The sequence below is a fragment of the Perna viridis genome, chromosome 3 (assembly GCF_037379345.1).
Source record: "Perna viridis isolate PV_CMFRI_1.1 ecotype Kerala chromosome 3, ASM3737934v1, whole genome shotgun sequence".
Lineage (NCBI taxonomy): Eukaryota > Metazoa > Mollusca > Bivalvia > Mytilida > Mytilidae > Perna > Perna viridis.
Genome location: NC_142447.1, coordinates 14,377,973 through 14,393,068, shown reverse-complemented (window position 1 = coordinate 14,393,068; position 15,096 = coordinate 14,377,973). Strand labels below are relative to the sequence as shown.

The 15,096-nt window shown below is 32.8% G+C and overlaps 1 protein-coding gene across 2 annotated transcripts in view; it reads left to right on the top strand.

Moving 5' to 3' along the window:
- LOC148621120 (uncharacterized protein ZK1073.1-like) overlaps positions 1 to 15,096 on the top strand; it is a 56,146-nt gene that overhangs the window by 13,853 nt on the left and 27,197 nt on the right. For both annotated transcript variants that reach the window (XM_088575159.1, XM_088575160.1), the window contains 2 exons: positions 4,515 to 4,575; positions 11,322 to 11,408. In XM_088575159.1, the coding sequence (XP_088431285.1) occupies positions 4,515 to 4,575; positions 11,322 to 11,408 (148 nt within the window). The remainder of the gene's footprint in view (positions 1 to 4,514; positions 4,576 to 11,321; positions 11,409 to 15,096) is intronic.

The window sequence follows — 15,096 nt, the reverse complement described above, 5'->3', positions numbered from 1 at the left end:
GGGGGTATTATTCTGTCTAGTTTGTATAGCCAAAACAGATGTATGCATCTCAATTTCCTGTTACCTGTTGATTTTTCCATTTTATTATATTTTTTTTTACAAATATCTGACAGACGGCTTTAAACCATAATCAATCAATCAATCAATTTTATAGATGGGGCATACATTGTAAACAGTTTTGGATGCTGTCTAATATCAAATTCCTGTTTGTGTGACTGACACATATTCTTTTTATGGAACCTGGCATTACAACACACAAAACTTCATGTTATCTTTGAGAAAATCAAAAGTGGTCAAATTTAACACGCTTAGTTATTCATAACCTGTAACTTTATGATCAAATATCCATTCACTTTGAAAGTGAGAAATAAATAAACAATAACCCTGTCCTTCTATTTGAATATCTAGTGACTAAAATATGAAATAGAGTCTTGATCGTGTCAGATATCAAATGAGAAGTCTATATTGAGTTTAGTATAATAGGTGTTTTGTGGAAATCACATCTGAATTGATGATGTTTGATATAGTCAAAACATGCATTGTTGTAATGAACAACTATGTAACTCTAGTAATGACTCAGGTTAAGTTTCAATACTTCAAGTTCATAAACAGTCTTACCATTTGCAATTTATACCGGGAATTTGATAGTTTTGTTGCTAAAAGTACATGACTCTATGTCTGTAAGTTATTATGGTTAAAAAAAAATGAGGTTTTTCTTTATAATTTAGCCAAAAATTACACTTTCAGCATGTTTTAAGCATTTTCTTTACTTGTACATTCTCATACTCAAGGCACCTTTGACCTGTACCCCAGTTGATTCTTGAAATTCATCTTTAAAACGTACCCTTGTTGATTTAGGCAATTCACCTTAAACCTAATACCCTAGTTAATTCAGGCAATTCACCATTAACCTGTACTCCAGTTGATTCAGGCATTTCACCTTTCACCTAATACCCTAGTTGATTCAGGCAATTCACCTTTAACCTGTACCCTAGGTAATTCAGGTAATTCACCGTTAACTTGTACTGAAGTTGATTCAAGCAATTCACTTTTATTCTATACCCCAGTTAATTCAGGCAAATCATCTTTAATCTGTACCCCAGTCGATTCAGGCAATTCACCTTTAACTTAATACCCCAGTTTATTCAGGCAGCTCACCTTTAACCTATACCCCTGTTGATTCATGTAATTCACCTTGAATTTGTACCTCAGTTGATTTAGGCAGTTTACCATTAACATCTACCCAGTTAATTCAGCTAATTCACTTTAACCTGTACCCTAGTTGATACAGGCAATTTGTTTTTAACCTGTAACTGTACCTCATTTATTTTAGGCAATGTACTTTTGACTTCTACCTCAATTGATTCATGCAATTTGCCTTTAACCTGTACCCTAGTTAATTCTAATCAATTCATGTTTTATAATCCTCACCATAATTGTGCAGATCGTGTTATGAAGGTTAGATTTTGATGAATATATTATATATATACTGTTTCTAGGATTTTAGCTTTCATAATAGTTGTGTGAGCTAGCCTTTTGCTGAGTTCTTATGTGTATGAATATTAACTTTTTATAATCACATAATGTGAAGCAAATATTGTTGGGGTATGAATTACTGGCACAATGCATTGAACATCTTATCTATGAAAGGAACATGTCATTATTTTCTTGTCACTTGCATTAAAAAAAAACTAATCTGCACTATTTCTATGTGATTTTCATATGATGTCTGCATTCACACAAATTTGGCAGTTACCACTAATAAATACATTTATGAACCTGTTCAGATTTCGATTTCTCCAACATGCATATGTACATTATTGTATTTACTTTGTCATAATGACTTTTCCAAATATTCCTGTTCCTATTGTCCTACAGAGAGAATAATGACTCATTAGTTTCATTCTGTACAATATTGGTTGGCTTATATTGATTTTGAATTTGAAGACATTTTAGCTCTTCAACAGTTACTGTCTTTCTAAACATCTTTGTAGGATTGACCTACTGAGAAAATGCTTACTCATCAGATTTGCTTTCTTGTTGTTTACTTGTTGTACCCTATTGATTTTTGGGCAAAGACATGTAGCTTTGGACAGATGCTGACTTGGGAAAATATGTGGTGTTTTCTTGGGTAAATTTGAGTACTCACTCAACAAATTTCCATTATAGTCTCTGTCTTTAGCCAGTACCCAAGTTGGTTCAGGCAATGCTCCTTTAACCATTTAGTACAGCAGTTCATTCAGGCAATCCAACTTTAACCAGTGTCCTACTTGGTTTGGACAATCTGCCTTTAACCAGTGTCCAAGTTGGTTTGGGCAATCCACCTTGAATCAGTACCTTTAACCAATACCCCGGTTTATTCAGGTTATGGAAGCCCTCTTATTCCTAAACCAGTACAGGACATTCAGAAACCCTGTTCTTGTACAAAGGTTTTTTCCTTTTTTTTTTTTTTTTTTTTTTGAATGGCTGTCTTTTGACTTCTGTCCAGTGGCCATTGTATGAAAACTACAGAATGTCAGAAGGTATTTTGATAATATTTGTCTAGGTAATAGGATCTCCCTTTTTGCAATCCATTAGTTAATGTCTGATTTTCAGTTCCAGAATTATGGGACTTGAATCATTTTATTAATACAATATAATCATAGTGCTATTTGTTTTAATACCACTGTTAATTAGAAGATTGAAATCTTGAATTGAAACTCTGCACCAGTGACAAAAGTTCATAGTGTCTAACATTATTGATCATCATTATGATTACCCTAACTTCAATTTGCTTTGAAGAACAGCTTCCTAATCTTATCTGTCATGTCGTATTGATTTTTGATGCTGAAGTAGGTTGCTATGTGAGAATGGTTATCTAAGTGACCCACAGAGAATTTGCTGAGTCACCATATTTTCTTTTTTTCTACCAATCTTTTGCATGCTAAAATGCTATTTTAACTTGCCTGTACCCTCAAAATACATGTTTGTTAGAAATAGGTGTTTTTTTTTTACTTCATGGCAACATTTGTTATTGTATTTAAAAATAACTCATTATTTGATGGGTTACTCTATATTCGTGTACCCCAAGGGAATGAAATTGCTTTATTCTTTTGTTTGTCAATCAGTCCACATACATGTACATGGTATGAGTAAGTGTTTTGGTCAATGCCTCTGATGCTGTCTGAACAAACAACAACAAAAAAACCTGTAACTATTTATAGTAGGTTATTTCTCTAATTAAAATGTGCACAGTGAACATGTGTTAATTGTGAAGGTTTGGTAGACAATTTTGAGAAGGAGTTATTTTCTGGATTTTTTAAAGATATTCACAATTTGATCCAACTTTGAATATGCTGGATAGAGAACAATTATTTTCCCTTATTAACTTTACAAACAAGACAGTCTTCCATATTGATTTTGGAATGCAACAGCGTTATTAGTCTTTACAAGAATTTCAATTCCAATAACTTGAATAAGATTTTCAGTTTTATGTTAGCTAGTGGTTTGAAGTAGACAGATAAATGTATTCTTTCAGGCTTTTCATTTTAGTGCATGTGTACTAAAGAAATTGGCAACTGCTTTCTTGATTATACTCTATTGGATGAGCTTTGTAATTTTTTCTTTACTTCTTGCCTCCTATTCTTGATGGATATTGTGATCGGTTGTCCTTTCTTCCTTTATGTAGAGGGATACCCATCTCTTACCTGTTACTCCTACACCACTGTATCATAGTGTATGGAATATCATGAAACTTTAACGGAATCATTTTTTACATATATCCATTGTGCACTTTCTATTTAAGGTAGATTTAATAGATTTGTTAGTCAAAAGGTGTTGCATGCTATCAAGTAGGGGATGGGGCATCCAGTTAGTTAGCCATGCTCATAGTTTTTATAGCTTCTATGATTTCCATCTATCCTCATGTTCCCTCAGTAAATATGGGTCAATATGAGGACTGTGCATTACAGCAAGTAAAATAGTTCACTTCAGAGGATGAAGACGGATTTAAATCTTAATTTGTTAAAAAGCATACTTCATGTCATGCATTGTGGTCAATTCTTTAATGTATGCAAATAATCTAGGATTTGAGATTATATTGAAGTCCGTATGTCTTGCAGTGACAGGAAAAAGAATTTCAAAACTCTTTTCTTTAAAAAAATGATATTATTAGAATGAGACATTTTCTGCTATTATTGGGTATATGGCACCAGTAAACTTCATTACTGATCTCCAGTGAAGTATTAAACCTATAATTTCCTTGACTATGCTAAGTGCTAAAATTTAACTGCAGAATTACCGAGTTATTACTGTAGTTCAACATCAGATGTTGATTTTTAGATGAGATTAATGTTTTGAAACAGTTCTAGCTTGTTTATAACATGTGTTGAAGAAGTGCTAATGTAAAAGACATAACGTAATGATGATTTTCTTAGCTTTTCTAAGCTTAATCAACTGCATAAATTTAATTGTAATTATCTATCTTTGTAACTTGTCACTTAAGTAACTGTATTACTTTTTACTTTTTTTTTCAGTGTAAAACAAGTTGTATGCATTGGTGAAGGTGCTGGAGCTAACATAATTGCCAGATTTGCTGTAAGTTACCAAGATGATTTAACACAATGACCTAGTTCAGTCATATAGCGACCTAGTTCAATAATCATATGACTCAGAAATTAGAAAAACACTGCCCAATCAGCAGTATGTGTCTTTAGCCACTAGCCGGAAGCCTTGTACCAGTAAATATTGTTTGGGCTAGTGAAAAATCAGGGAATTACAGTTGCTTTTTTTTTTTTTTAAGTTACTGAAATTGACTGTATGGGCTAGTAGCTGACAAAGTGAATGGCACAGACTGCAATACCGTGTAGCTTCCTAAAATGACTCAAATCTCAAATTGAGGTTAACTTTTTTTTTTTTTTTTCATTTTCTCAAACCTTAAGTCGCTCGTTTGTGAGTTATTTGAGCTGAGGAAAGATTTAATGAAATGTTTCATGAAAATCTACCCCCTTTTTTTAGCCATCAAGGGCTTACAAATATACTGCTGTTTGTACATGTATGTGTACATCTAACTCATATTTTTTTATTGTCCAAAAATGAACAATGCTTCATGTCAAGGGTTTCAAATCTGGTGTCCAGCTTCAATATAAATTAGAAAAAGGAGCAGATATGGTGCACCAGAATGTAATCTTAATACAAAATAGTAAACACTTTCAGATATCACCAAAATGTTTTCAACAAACTTGTGTAAACACACCTTTAAGTTAGCTAAGCTCTGAAAGGCCCTAATAACGTAATAATAAAAATCAAAAATCCATGGTTACAGAATGAAGACACTTCTTTAAAAGAAACTAAAAAGTAAAATTACAACACATGAGGAATGATACCCTGTATGTACTAAAGGTTTGTCTCTATGACACATCAACTTCCTGTTTTTCATATACCTTTGTTGCTTTTTTACAATTTACTTCTTTAGAAGTATATTTTAAAATGAAAAATTACAAAATTTGAGTTACAACTAAAACCAGAAATCAGGCCTTTCATTAAGAGGCAATACCAGGTACTTTCACCCTTCTAAACTACTGAAAGGTACCTCCAGAATTTTAAAATTTCATACATTTTTATGAAACAAAATGATGAAAAGTACATCCTACAAAACCAATGGTACCTCCATTGCAAAAAAATAATGAAACCCCTGGGAATTGTCTGATTTTCTTGACTTTTGATTTTGTTTTATAAGCTATTTCATACATTGTGTGTCAATTTTATCATGTTTTGAAACTAAAATTATCCAATTTACATGCTACTGATCTTTACATGATGTTTTAGAGTGAATGTAGGTTTCTTTCCTTCACATATTTGTAGGAAATACCACATCAAGGTAAATAAATTGACCAATGAAGTGCAAAATATTGATCTTTTGTCTTACAAAATTTTACTGCAGCCTTTGTCTAAAAAAACTTTTTTTTCACATGTTTCAAAATTCAAATTTGTGTTTCACACAATACATAAATGCATATTATACACACCAAAATATGATAGCTTCATATTATTAACTGTTACAGTGTACTGTTTGTGAAACTTTCAGCTCATACCACCCCTCCCTTGAAGAACACTTCACAGGTTTTGGCACAATTAAGAAATTTTTAATTTTGTTTCAAGTTGTATGACTTAAGCAATGAAATTTGTCACTCTGTATAGTTTTAAAGCATCAAATGTTACCTTTGTTGGTCTTGCATAATTTCATGTCAGCATATTTTATTTCTCATAATCTTATTTATTGTCAAGAATAAGGGCACTGACACTGAATTGTATCAATTAAGCAAATAAAAGTACTATTAAGTAGCAGTCTTTGTAAGAATCATGCAAATTTTGTAATATGTGATACACCCCAAAAAAGGCTACACATTTTTATATTTGTTATTAAGTTGCTTTATGGGTCTATTTTATGAAATATATAATCATGCATTCCAATTTGTCTGTTCTTAGGAGATAACTCACATTGATAATCCAACAGCTTCTATTGTATTTTGGTGTCATTTACTGAGTTATCTCCCTTAATTTTGAATTCTATAGTATATTCCATATATTTTATTTCTCCTGTGAACAGGAGTTATATGAAAAGCCAAATGTTAATATCTATTTACTATAACATATTAAATCAAAAATAAAGATATGTAGGCTTTCCAACCATGTATCACCTTTTGCATGATTTTTAGCTGGAGTGCTATTTAATTCAAGGAGGATAGCGTTGCCATTGCAGAGATAACTCATTTCTCATATTGGGTCCATGACCCATTATTCTTGTGACATGAAATGGGTGATTCCCAAATGTAGAATAGTACGATGTGCCAATAATATGAAAAATGCTTTATTTTACACAAAGATGGGCCACTGACCCATGCCCACTTATCTTTTAGCAATTGGAACACCTCAGCCTTTCTAGTTACATAAAAGAGGAGCCTCGGGGGCACTACGTGGATGGATCTGTCTGGAATTTGACTGATCCGATTCTAAAATTATAGTTAAACTGGTTAAATTTTTATCGTTTCTTTCTTTCTTAGCTCTTCGCTTCTTGCCAAAATGTTTGGAAGAATTCTTGTTCTTTATTTCTAGTGATACTAGAACTAAAATTTTTAGGGCCACCTGGTGAATAGAACTACTTTAATTCACGTATGACTACAATTCTGTCCAATTTTTCAATAAGAAATTCTCCTTTCTGCATCCAAGATTAAATATTGGTGGAGCAGACATGGCCCAGTAGTGCCAATTGATCTGTTAGATCCATATTTGCATTTTTAGGGCTATTGGTCCATGACCACCTCAACTGTGATCCCTGCAGTGGTTCATAACATTCTGGTACTAAGTGGTTTTGGGCTGAAGAAGAACTGCCTATTGGATGGAAAGTGTTAAAAAATTGTGTTTTTTTTTTAATTTTCTGTGGGCATTTTTTAACTTTCTTAAAGAGCATTATTTACTTTCTAACTTTAGAATATTTTTTTTTATATTATGTGTGGTAAGGTTCAGTTTTTTTTACATTATTTAGGCCATATTCACCTTATTTATTTCCTTTAGCTTAAACTTAGAAATCATTCAGTGAAATGGTTTGAAATTTTGTATGTAGATTCAGCATAATTACTGGTACCGTGTCATTTTGATTGCATATCTATTTCATGTTTGTGTGTATGTCTTTCTAAATTTAGAAGTTACTATTTTTTTTTCTTTCTTATTTCTAACAAAATGGAAACCATTGAATAGAAATTGTTTCAAATTTAGTTGTAACATGTTTACAGCTTTTACAATGATGATGTTCAAGGGAAAGCATAGGTCTTTTCTAGTCCATATATAAGACAGTCACCTGATAAACTGCATCTAAGGTAGTAACCTGAACAAGTATAATTTAACTTTCTAATAGATGATATACCTTTTTAGTTCTGAAGGTATTTGAATATGTCTTATAAAGATTTAGTCTCCTAACTTTATTTGGTGATTTCTTTTTAATCAAGGCCATGCGAACACCAACTCTACTGAACATAATCATTGTATGTTCTGTAATTCTTTATGCTATATCTTGCATTCACTTTCAATAAATAATATTTGGAGTGTTGTCCTTGGAATCCATTGTTTTTTTTCAGTAGTGACTTTCAGATGATGTAATTTTTGGTACAGTTTACAATCTGCGTATTTTTGTTGCATTACATATTATAAAACGTATAAAGAATCAAGTGTGTCACATAGCAATAATGTTATTAGCTGCAAGTGCAACCCAGGCACACTATCTCATAAGCTGAAGCTTTTATTATCTAATTATTTAATACAGATGCACTAATTCCAAAAAAAGTCCTGCCAACTGAATTACTTCACAATTAAGCATATAGGTAATTGTCTTATATCCTCTTTCTGAAAAAAAAAAAATATTCGGTATAACCGATCTTTACAGCATTTCTTTTGGGCTTATGTTTTTGTTTAAGCAAGTAACTTCATGTCTATATCGTATATAATAAATTTATTTCATATTGTTACTCTTAGTGCATTGGGGAATCCCTGGTTTCATAGTAATCTTAGATAATTATGGACATGGCCTAAAAATACAGGCAAAAATGTTCATATACACTATAAATAAATGCAAATCTATGTATTTTTATACATTATTAACAATGTAATACTGCATTTTTCACACCTGATTTTCTTCTGATTCAAAAAGAAATCTGGAATATACGGTTCCTTTTTACCATATTTTTATTTCCCATTTTGGTGGTTTCCACATTTTTGGTTGGTTCATTGAAACTACATCAGATTTTTATATGTCCGTCAAAGATGGGACGTATTATGGTATACCATTGTTCATCAGTCGTCCACACTTCTGACAATAACTCAGAAATGCTATAACAAACTTTAATGAAACTTTGGTGCATTGCTCATATCTATTGACATAAGCTCCCTTTCGATTTTTATAAATTTCAGATTTTTCGTTTCCGTGTTATGAATTTTTATACTTAAAAAAGGGAGATTTTCAAGTTTTCGCACAATTACTCAAAAACACTTTCTCTAACTTTTATGAAACTTTGGTGAATTGTTCATATATATTGAAGTAAGAACCCTTCCGATTTGTATAAATGTCAAATTTTACATTTCCATGTTGTGGAGTTAAAAAAGGCCGGAAACAGCCCATGAAATTTTATTTGATGAAAAATCGTTTAAAACAGACCATTTGTTATGATGATCAAATAATAAATATAAAAGGTACTTGGTAACCTAATCATAAAAGTGTGTTTAAACAAGATAGAAACTGTATGGGTGAAAAATCAAGATGACAAACTTTGTTAAAATTGAGGTAGCCTTGATAGTGCCAAATTTTTTGTGCATTTTTTATTTACTTTTTTTTGGGGGGGTGGGGGATTATTCACAGTATTTCTAGTTGATCATATAAATTCATTAAAAGCATAAGGACATGTTAAAAGGGCAACGGGTGTATCATGCGCTTAAAGTGCAGCTGTTTATTATACACTGCGTTGAAAGCAGGAGGTATACATGTGTGATAGTCCTTCCACACCTTTTTGATACATAAAGTTGATTTTTTGGGGTTTTTTTTCACATTTTCTAATCAATAATTTTTTTTCTTCGTGAATTCACAATAGGAATTCATCAACACTCCACCTAACAAATTTGAAAACATTGGTTTATTCCATTATTTATGAGCTGACAAGCTAATTTGATAGACACCCATTCTACAATGATTGTTGTTTTTGCTAGTTAAAGTTTGTTCACATTGTTTTTGTATTGGCTGCTTGCCCAACTTTTTGTAATATTTGTTGATGTTAGAGGAAAGTTAGCATCAATATTTACAAGCAGCTTGCATAAGTGAACCATGTAGTATGGCATGTTGACAATCTCTTGACTTTACCTGAGTTTCCAAAAATATATTTGAAAACATGAATCACAGGAGTGTAGTAAAATTACAGGGGTTTTCTGATTATAAATGTCTTGTACTTTCGTGCAGATTTACAGTACATAAACTAAATCGTTAACAAAACATTTCAGGAATGTTTTGTATATGATTTTTAGCTCATCTGGCCGAAGGCCATGTGAGCTATTGCCATTACTTGGCGTCCGTCGTTGTTGTTAACAATTTTTCAAAACTCTTCTCCTCAGAAACTACTTGAATAATTTGAACCAAACTTGGTATGAATGTTCCTCGGGGTATCCTGCATAGAACTGATGCGGGATTTTTGATCCGTCAAAAAACATGGCCGCCATTACTAAAAATAGAACGTAGGGGTCAGACAGTAGTTTTTCGCATATATCTCCTAAATCATTAGGTTTAGCCAAATTCTGACACATGGGTAAAAGTGTTCAGCATGATGAGATCTGTCTGCGGTCAAATTTTCATTTTAATCCATTAAGCCATGTTGGAGTTATTGCCCTTTCATTTGTTCAACGTTTTTTTGCTTTTTTGAATGTTATTTCTTTCAAAATTCTTCTCCTCTAACACCACCCGACCAATTGGAACCAAACTTGGTATGAATGTTTCTTGGGGTATCAGCTGGAACAGATTTGTGGATTTTTGATCCGTTGAAAAACATTGCGGCCGTTAGTAAAAATAGAACATATGTGTCAGACAGCAGATTTTTGCAAATATCTCCAAAACGGTTATGTTTAACTAAAGTCTGACATGGGGTATAATTATTCAGCACAAAGAGATATATCTGTGGTCAAATTTTGGTGAAAATTTGTTGACCCATGTTGGAGTTATTGTCTTGCTTGGACTTTTTTTTTCTGTTTATGATGTTATTACTTTAAAAAATCTTCTCCTCAGTCTCAGAAACTGCTCTACAGAATTCAATGAATGTTAACATTTTTGTTTTTATAGGGTATCCTTAACGAAATGACAGATTTTTGATCGCTGAAAAAACATGGCTGCTGTTTCAAAAAATAGAACTTTGGGGTCAGACAGCAGATTTTTGCATACATCTCCAAATCTGTTAGGTTTAGCCAATAGCTTTCAAATACTGAAGTGATCCTTATTATAAGGCTTAAAAATGTGTTCAATGAATCAAATGGAGTGTCAAAATTGTCTGACAACTCCTTGTTAGAGTTTTTGCCCTTAAAAGGCAAAAATTTTAACCAGGTGAGCGATTCAGGCTCCTGGAAGCCTCTTGTTTTTTTTTTCAAGTTTCTTGTTTTCATTCATGTGATTATTTTGTCATTCTAGCTCTGAAATTAATGAAATATATATATATCTGCCATAGGATGTAAAACCTCAATCAGTCATATAATACACTAGATAAGCTGTCAAATTACCCCCCTTTTATGCAGTTTGCTATATAAGTTTTCTCCCTTTTCAGGTTGCTCAACCGTGCAGAGTATTCGGTGTGTGTCTAATTCACTGTACTGGGACCACTGCTGGATTTATGGAATCGCTCAAGGATAAGGTACATGTATTTACATTGAAATACAAGATCTATATTCAATATTAGACTATTGTTAAAATATACATGTGTATTATGTATTGGTGCATAAATGGGAATCTTTTTTTTATAATGGCATTTACTGTGCATTTTTAAAAAAAAAAACCCTCACTTGTTGGATAATCATCTTTACACATGATGTTTCATGTGAACACACATCTTTGTGCTATCTAGAAAGGACACGAACCACAATTATAGTAGGATAATGAATTGGAAAGAGTGAATAACCAAAATATTATCACGAGTGCAGTAGTACACTTATAATTGAACAAGTGTGCGATTATTCATTGCTATTTCAACTTAAATTTCAAATATTGTGAACGGCCGATTGATTTCAGAGTAGTGACGTTTTGGCAAGAGAAAGTCCGAGAGTGAAATTATTTAATTTATCGAATAGTCGAAATTTATTTCAGTGGGAACATTCCATAAAACACTGCTATCAATATAATAAGGTGGACTACTTTTATTGTTCACTGTGTCTTGCCTTTTTTCTATGCATATCTAAAATAAAATAGAAATAAAATTAGAGAAATGTAAGAAATGTAATTAGACATGAGGTGTTAGCACACTTCATTGAAAATGTGCTATGGTCCATGAATAAGGACCCTTTCCCAAAGAAAAATATATCAAAATCATGCAATATCCCCGAAAGTTTGACTTGACCTCCCATATTTTTGACTCCCAAATGGCAGAGTTGTCTATATTTTTTTCACAAAATGCCTGAATAAGGCATTTCCCAAAATACCCAGATAATCCCCTGCAATCAAAACTTTTAATCACTGATTAAACATAAAAAATGAAACACACCTTTTCAATTCTTAATTGCTTTCATGGAGGTAGTTTGTTCAAAAATTTTCTCTTTATTGAGGGTTCACTGTTAAGTACCTTATTTATTTACTTGCATTTTTAAGTACCAGTCTGATTTAACAGCTTTAGAGTTATAATCTTGGGTGCCGTTGTGTGTCTATTTGATTGTGCTGTTATTGGAACAAAGCCTATGTTTGTGGGCGTGTGAAGAGTTTTATTTTGTTGTCAGCTTAGAACCATTCTTCTATGGTCCCCTTAAGCTTAATTTTGACCACTTTGATAATTGATAAGAATGTTATCAGTAGTATTTATACTTGTCTTTGTGTACTTCAACTGTACAGTTGTTATATAATAGGTGTACTTGTACAAGAAAAAAAGTGAAAAGCCCAGGCTGCTTTAGATTCTCATAAATTTACATAAGAAATTGAGCATCTCCCAATGCCAATTTTTTTATACCCTTGCTCTGAATCAGAGGGGTAAACTGTTTTACCCTTGTCCATGTTTCCATCTGTAACAATTTTTTAGCTCACCTGGCTTGAGTTGAATGGTGAGGATGGAAATGTTGTATAGCCATGATTTAACTTCAACTTATATTCTTTTTCAGCAAATGTGTATTGGGCTAGTGCCCCCTCAGACTGAGTGGAATAACAAGGCATTGGGGGGACCCCTGCCCAAATTTTCTCCATTGGTTCTAAAAACACATTGAAGGCATTTCCAACCTTTTTACATTGCCTTAGGTGCTCAGTTGAAGTTGCAGCATTCATCAATATATGCTCTTTTTTGTAATTCTTTGACTAACATGGTTATAAAGCATGATACCTTTACTTACTTAACTTATAGGGCATGTTTTGCCATGTGGCCATTCAGGCTCTTCAGGGGAGATATTTTGTAATATTTTTTCTCAGCAACTATAAAACACAGCCACTAGATATTTGGTACTTAACTTCTGTATGGAGTCCCATATGGTGGGATGCGATTTCACTGCTGTCACACTTCTACTTCCTGTTTACAGACCTGATGCAGTTTTCAACTTTACAGCAACCTAGCCATTTCTGTCTTTGACCTATTTTGTGCGTATCTGTCCACCACAAAAATATCAAAAATTAGAACACTGCAAAAATTGATATTTTTGTAATAAAGTGTGGCTTAGTGAATGACATGTCTAATCCTTACATCATGCATGTAATGTTTCCTGTCAATATGTCTGTAAACATGTTTTCCTGTTTACAAGTGTTTATAATGCAATCTTTACATGCTTTCCAATGTAGACAAATAATTACGTAATAATGCTGATTTTTCCATTCAGAAGAAATGGGGAAGCTAAGTGCTCTTATATCTGGTATAGTGATTATGAACAAAATGATTTTTCTGAAGTATCTTGGTGTGAAATCAATGTAATGCTAGATTCAAGCATTGATCCAATGCTGTCAGAGTTATGCACTGCTAAAAAGACATAGCGAATGTTTCCTATCTATATATATGCACTGTAGATTCTTTTCTCAGTAGATTAAATTTGAAATCTTTAAATAAAGCAGCGGTGAAATTAAGTGGGTTAAGAGCAGTCTTCACTGTTCAGCAGTAGTCCAAACCCTAAGGTTTGTCAAAATGGAGGTGGACCTGTAAAATTAACTACTACCAGCCAACAGTCACTGTATAAAAAATTCCGAAAAATGTATTTTGGGCCTGTGAATAGGAAAGTTAGTTGTGAAGACTGTAAGAGTCATTGATTGTTCTGCTGTTCTTGTTTGTCAGCAAATTGATCAGTAGAACTTTTGCTACTCTTTTCATCTAATGTTAATCTCTCTAAATCTTTCAAAATGTGATCAATCCATTTGCCTTTTCTTTTGGGTACGTACTTAGTCTGGGGTGAGTCACAATAAATAGCCTATTTTTGTCCCAAGAATTTCCCACTCTTACAGGGCTTTAAATTAGGACTGGTCCAATCTCCCCAGTGCCCTCAATTTTTGTTTCAGGACCTTTAAAATATCATTAACCTAGATCCAGGTCCTACCATATTTATGTTTACTTTTATTGAGAACATTTCATATAAGATGCAAAGACACTCTAGACACTAAATTTGAATCACTGTCTTGTTAGAGGAGGTATGGTACTCTTTAGTGTGCTAGAAATTGCATAGTGTAGTATAGTATAGTACAAGACCTTTATGTTTCATTAGCCTAGTAACATTCAATGTTCTCGGATTTTTCAGAAATTGAGCTTTCCTCGGGAAAAATCCATATAAAATCAACTTTCCCACAGTCAGTGACTGCTTTCCTACAAAACAAATCCTTACAGCATATGAAGTTTTCATCTTGCCATGGGAAAGTGTAACTAAGTACCTAACTTTCCCTGACCCAAATTTGACTTGCCCCAGGTAACGGGAAATAGGAATCCTAGAACACTGAACATTTCTGGGCTTTGTTTGTTTTGTGGGTTTATTCTTTAGTCCAAGAAAACTAGGAAAGAAACAAATAATTATACATTATAAGTAATTTAATTTTGCGGAAATGTGTTTTCCTGGGATAATTTGTATACCCCTACTCCAAAGGAGAGTGGGCTATACTGTTTTACCCTTCTCCATGTTTCCATCTGTTCCAATTTTTTCTGTCACTTATCACAGCGGCTTGAAATGTTAACCCATTCTTCCTGAAGTGATGCCATATGGTGGAATTTATTTTCAGGATAATCTGACACCAACTTCCTGTTTACAGAGGACTTTGTTTATTTTGTGTATATCATGATTGAAAGCAGGGGTATCCTTCAATCATTAATGAGCCATCACTTACAGTTTGCAGATTTCTTACAAATCTGGCATTTATGTTACCATTCTGTTTTTTTACTGTAA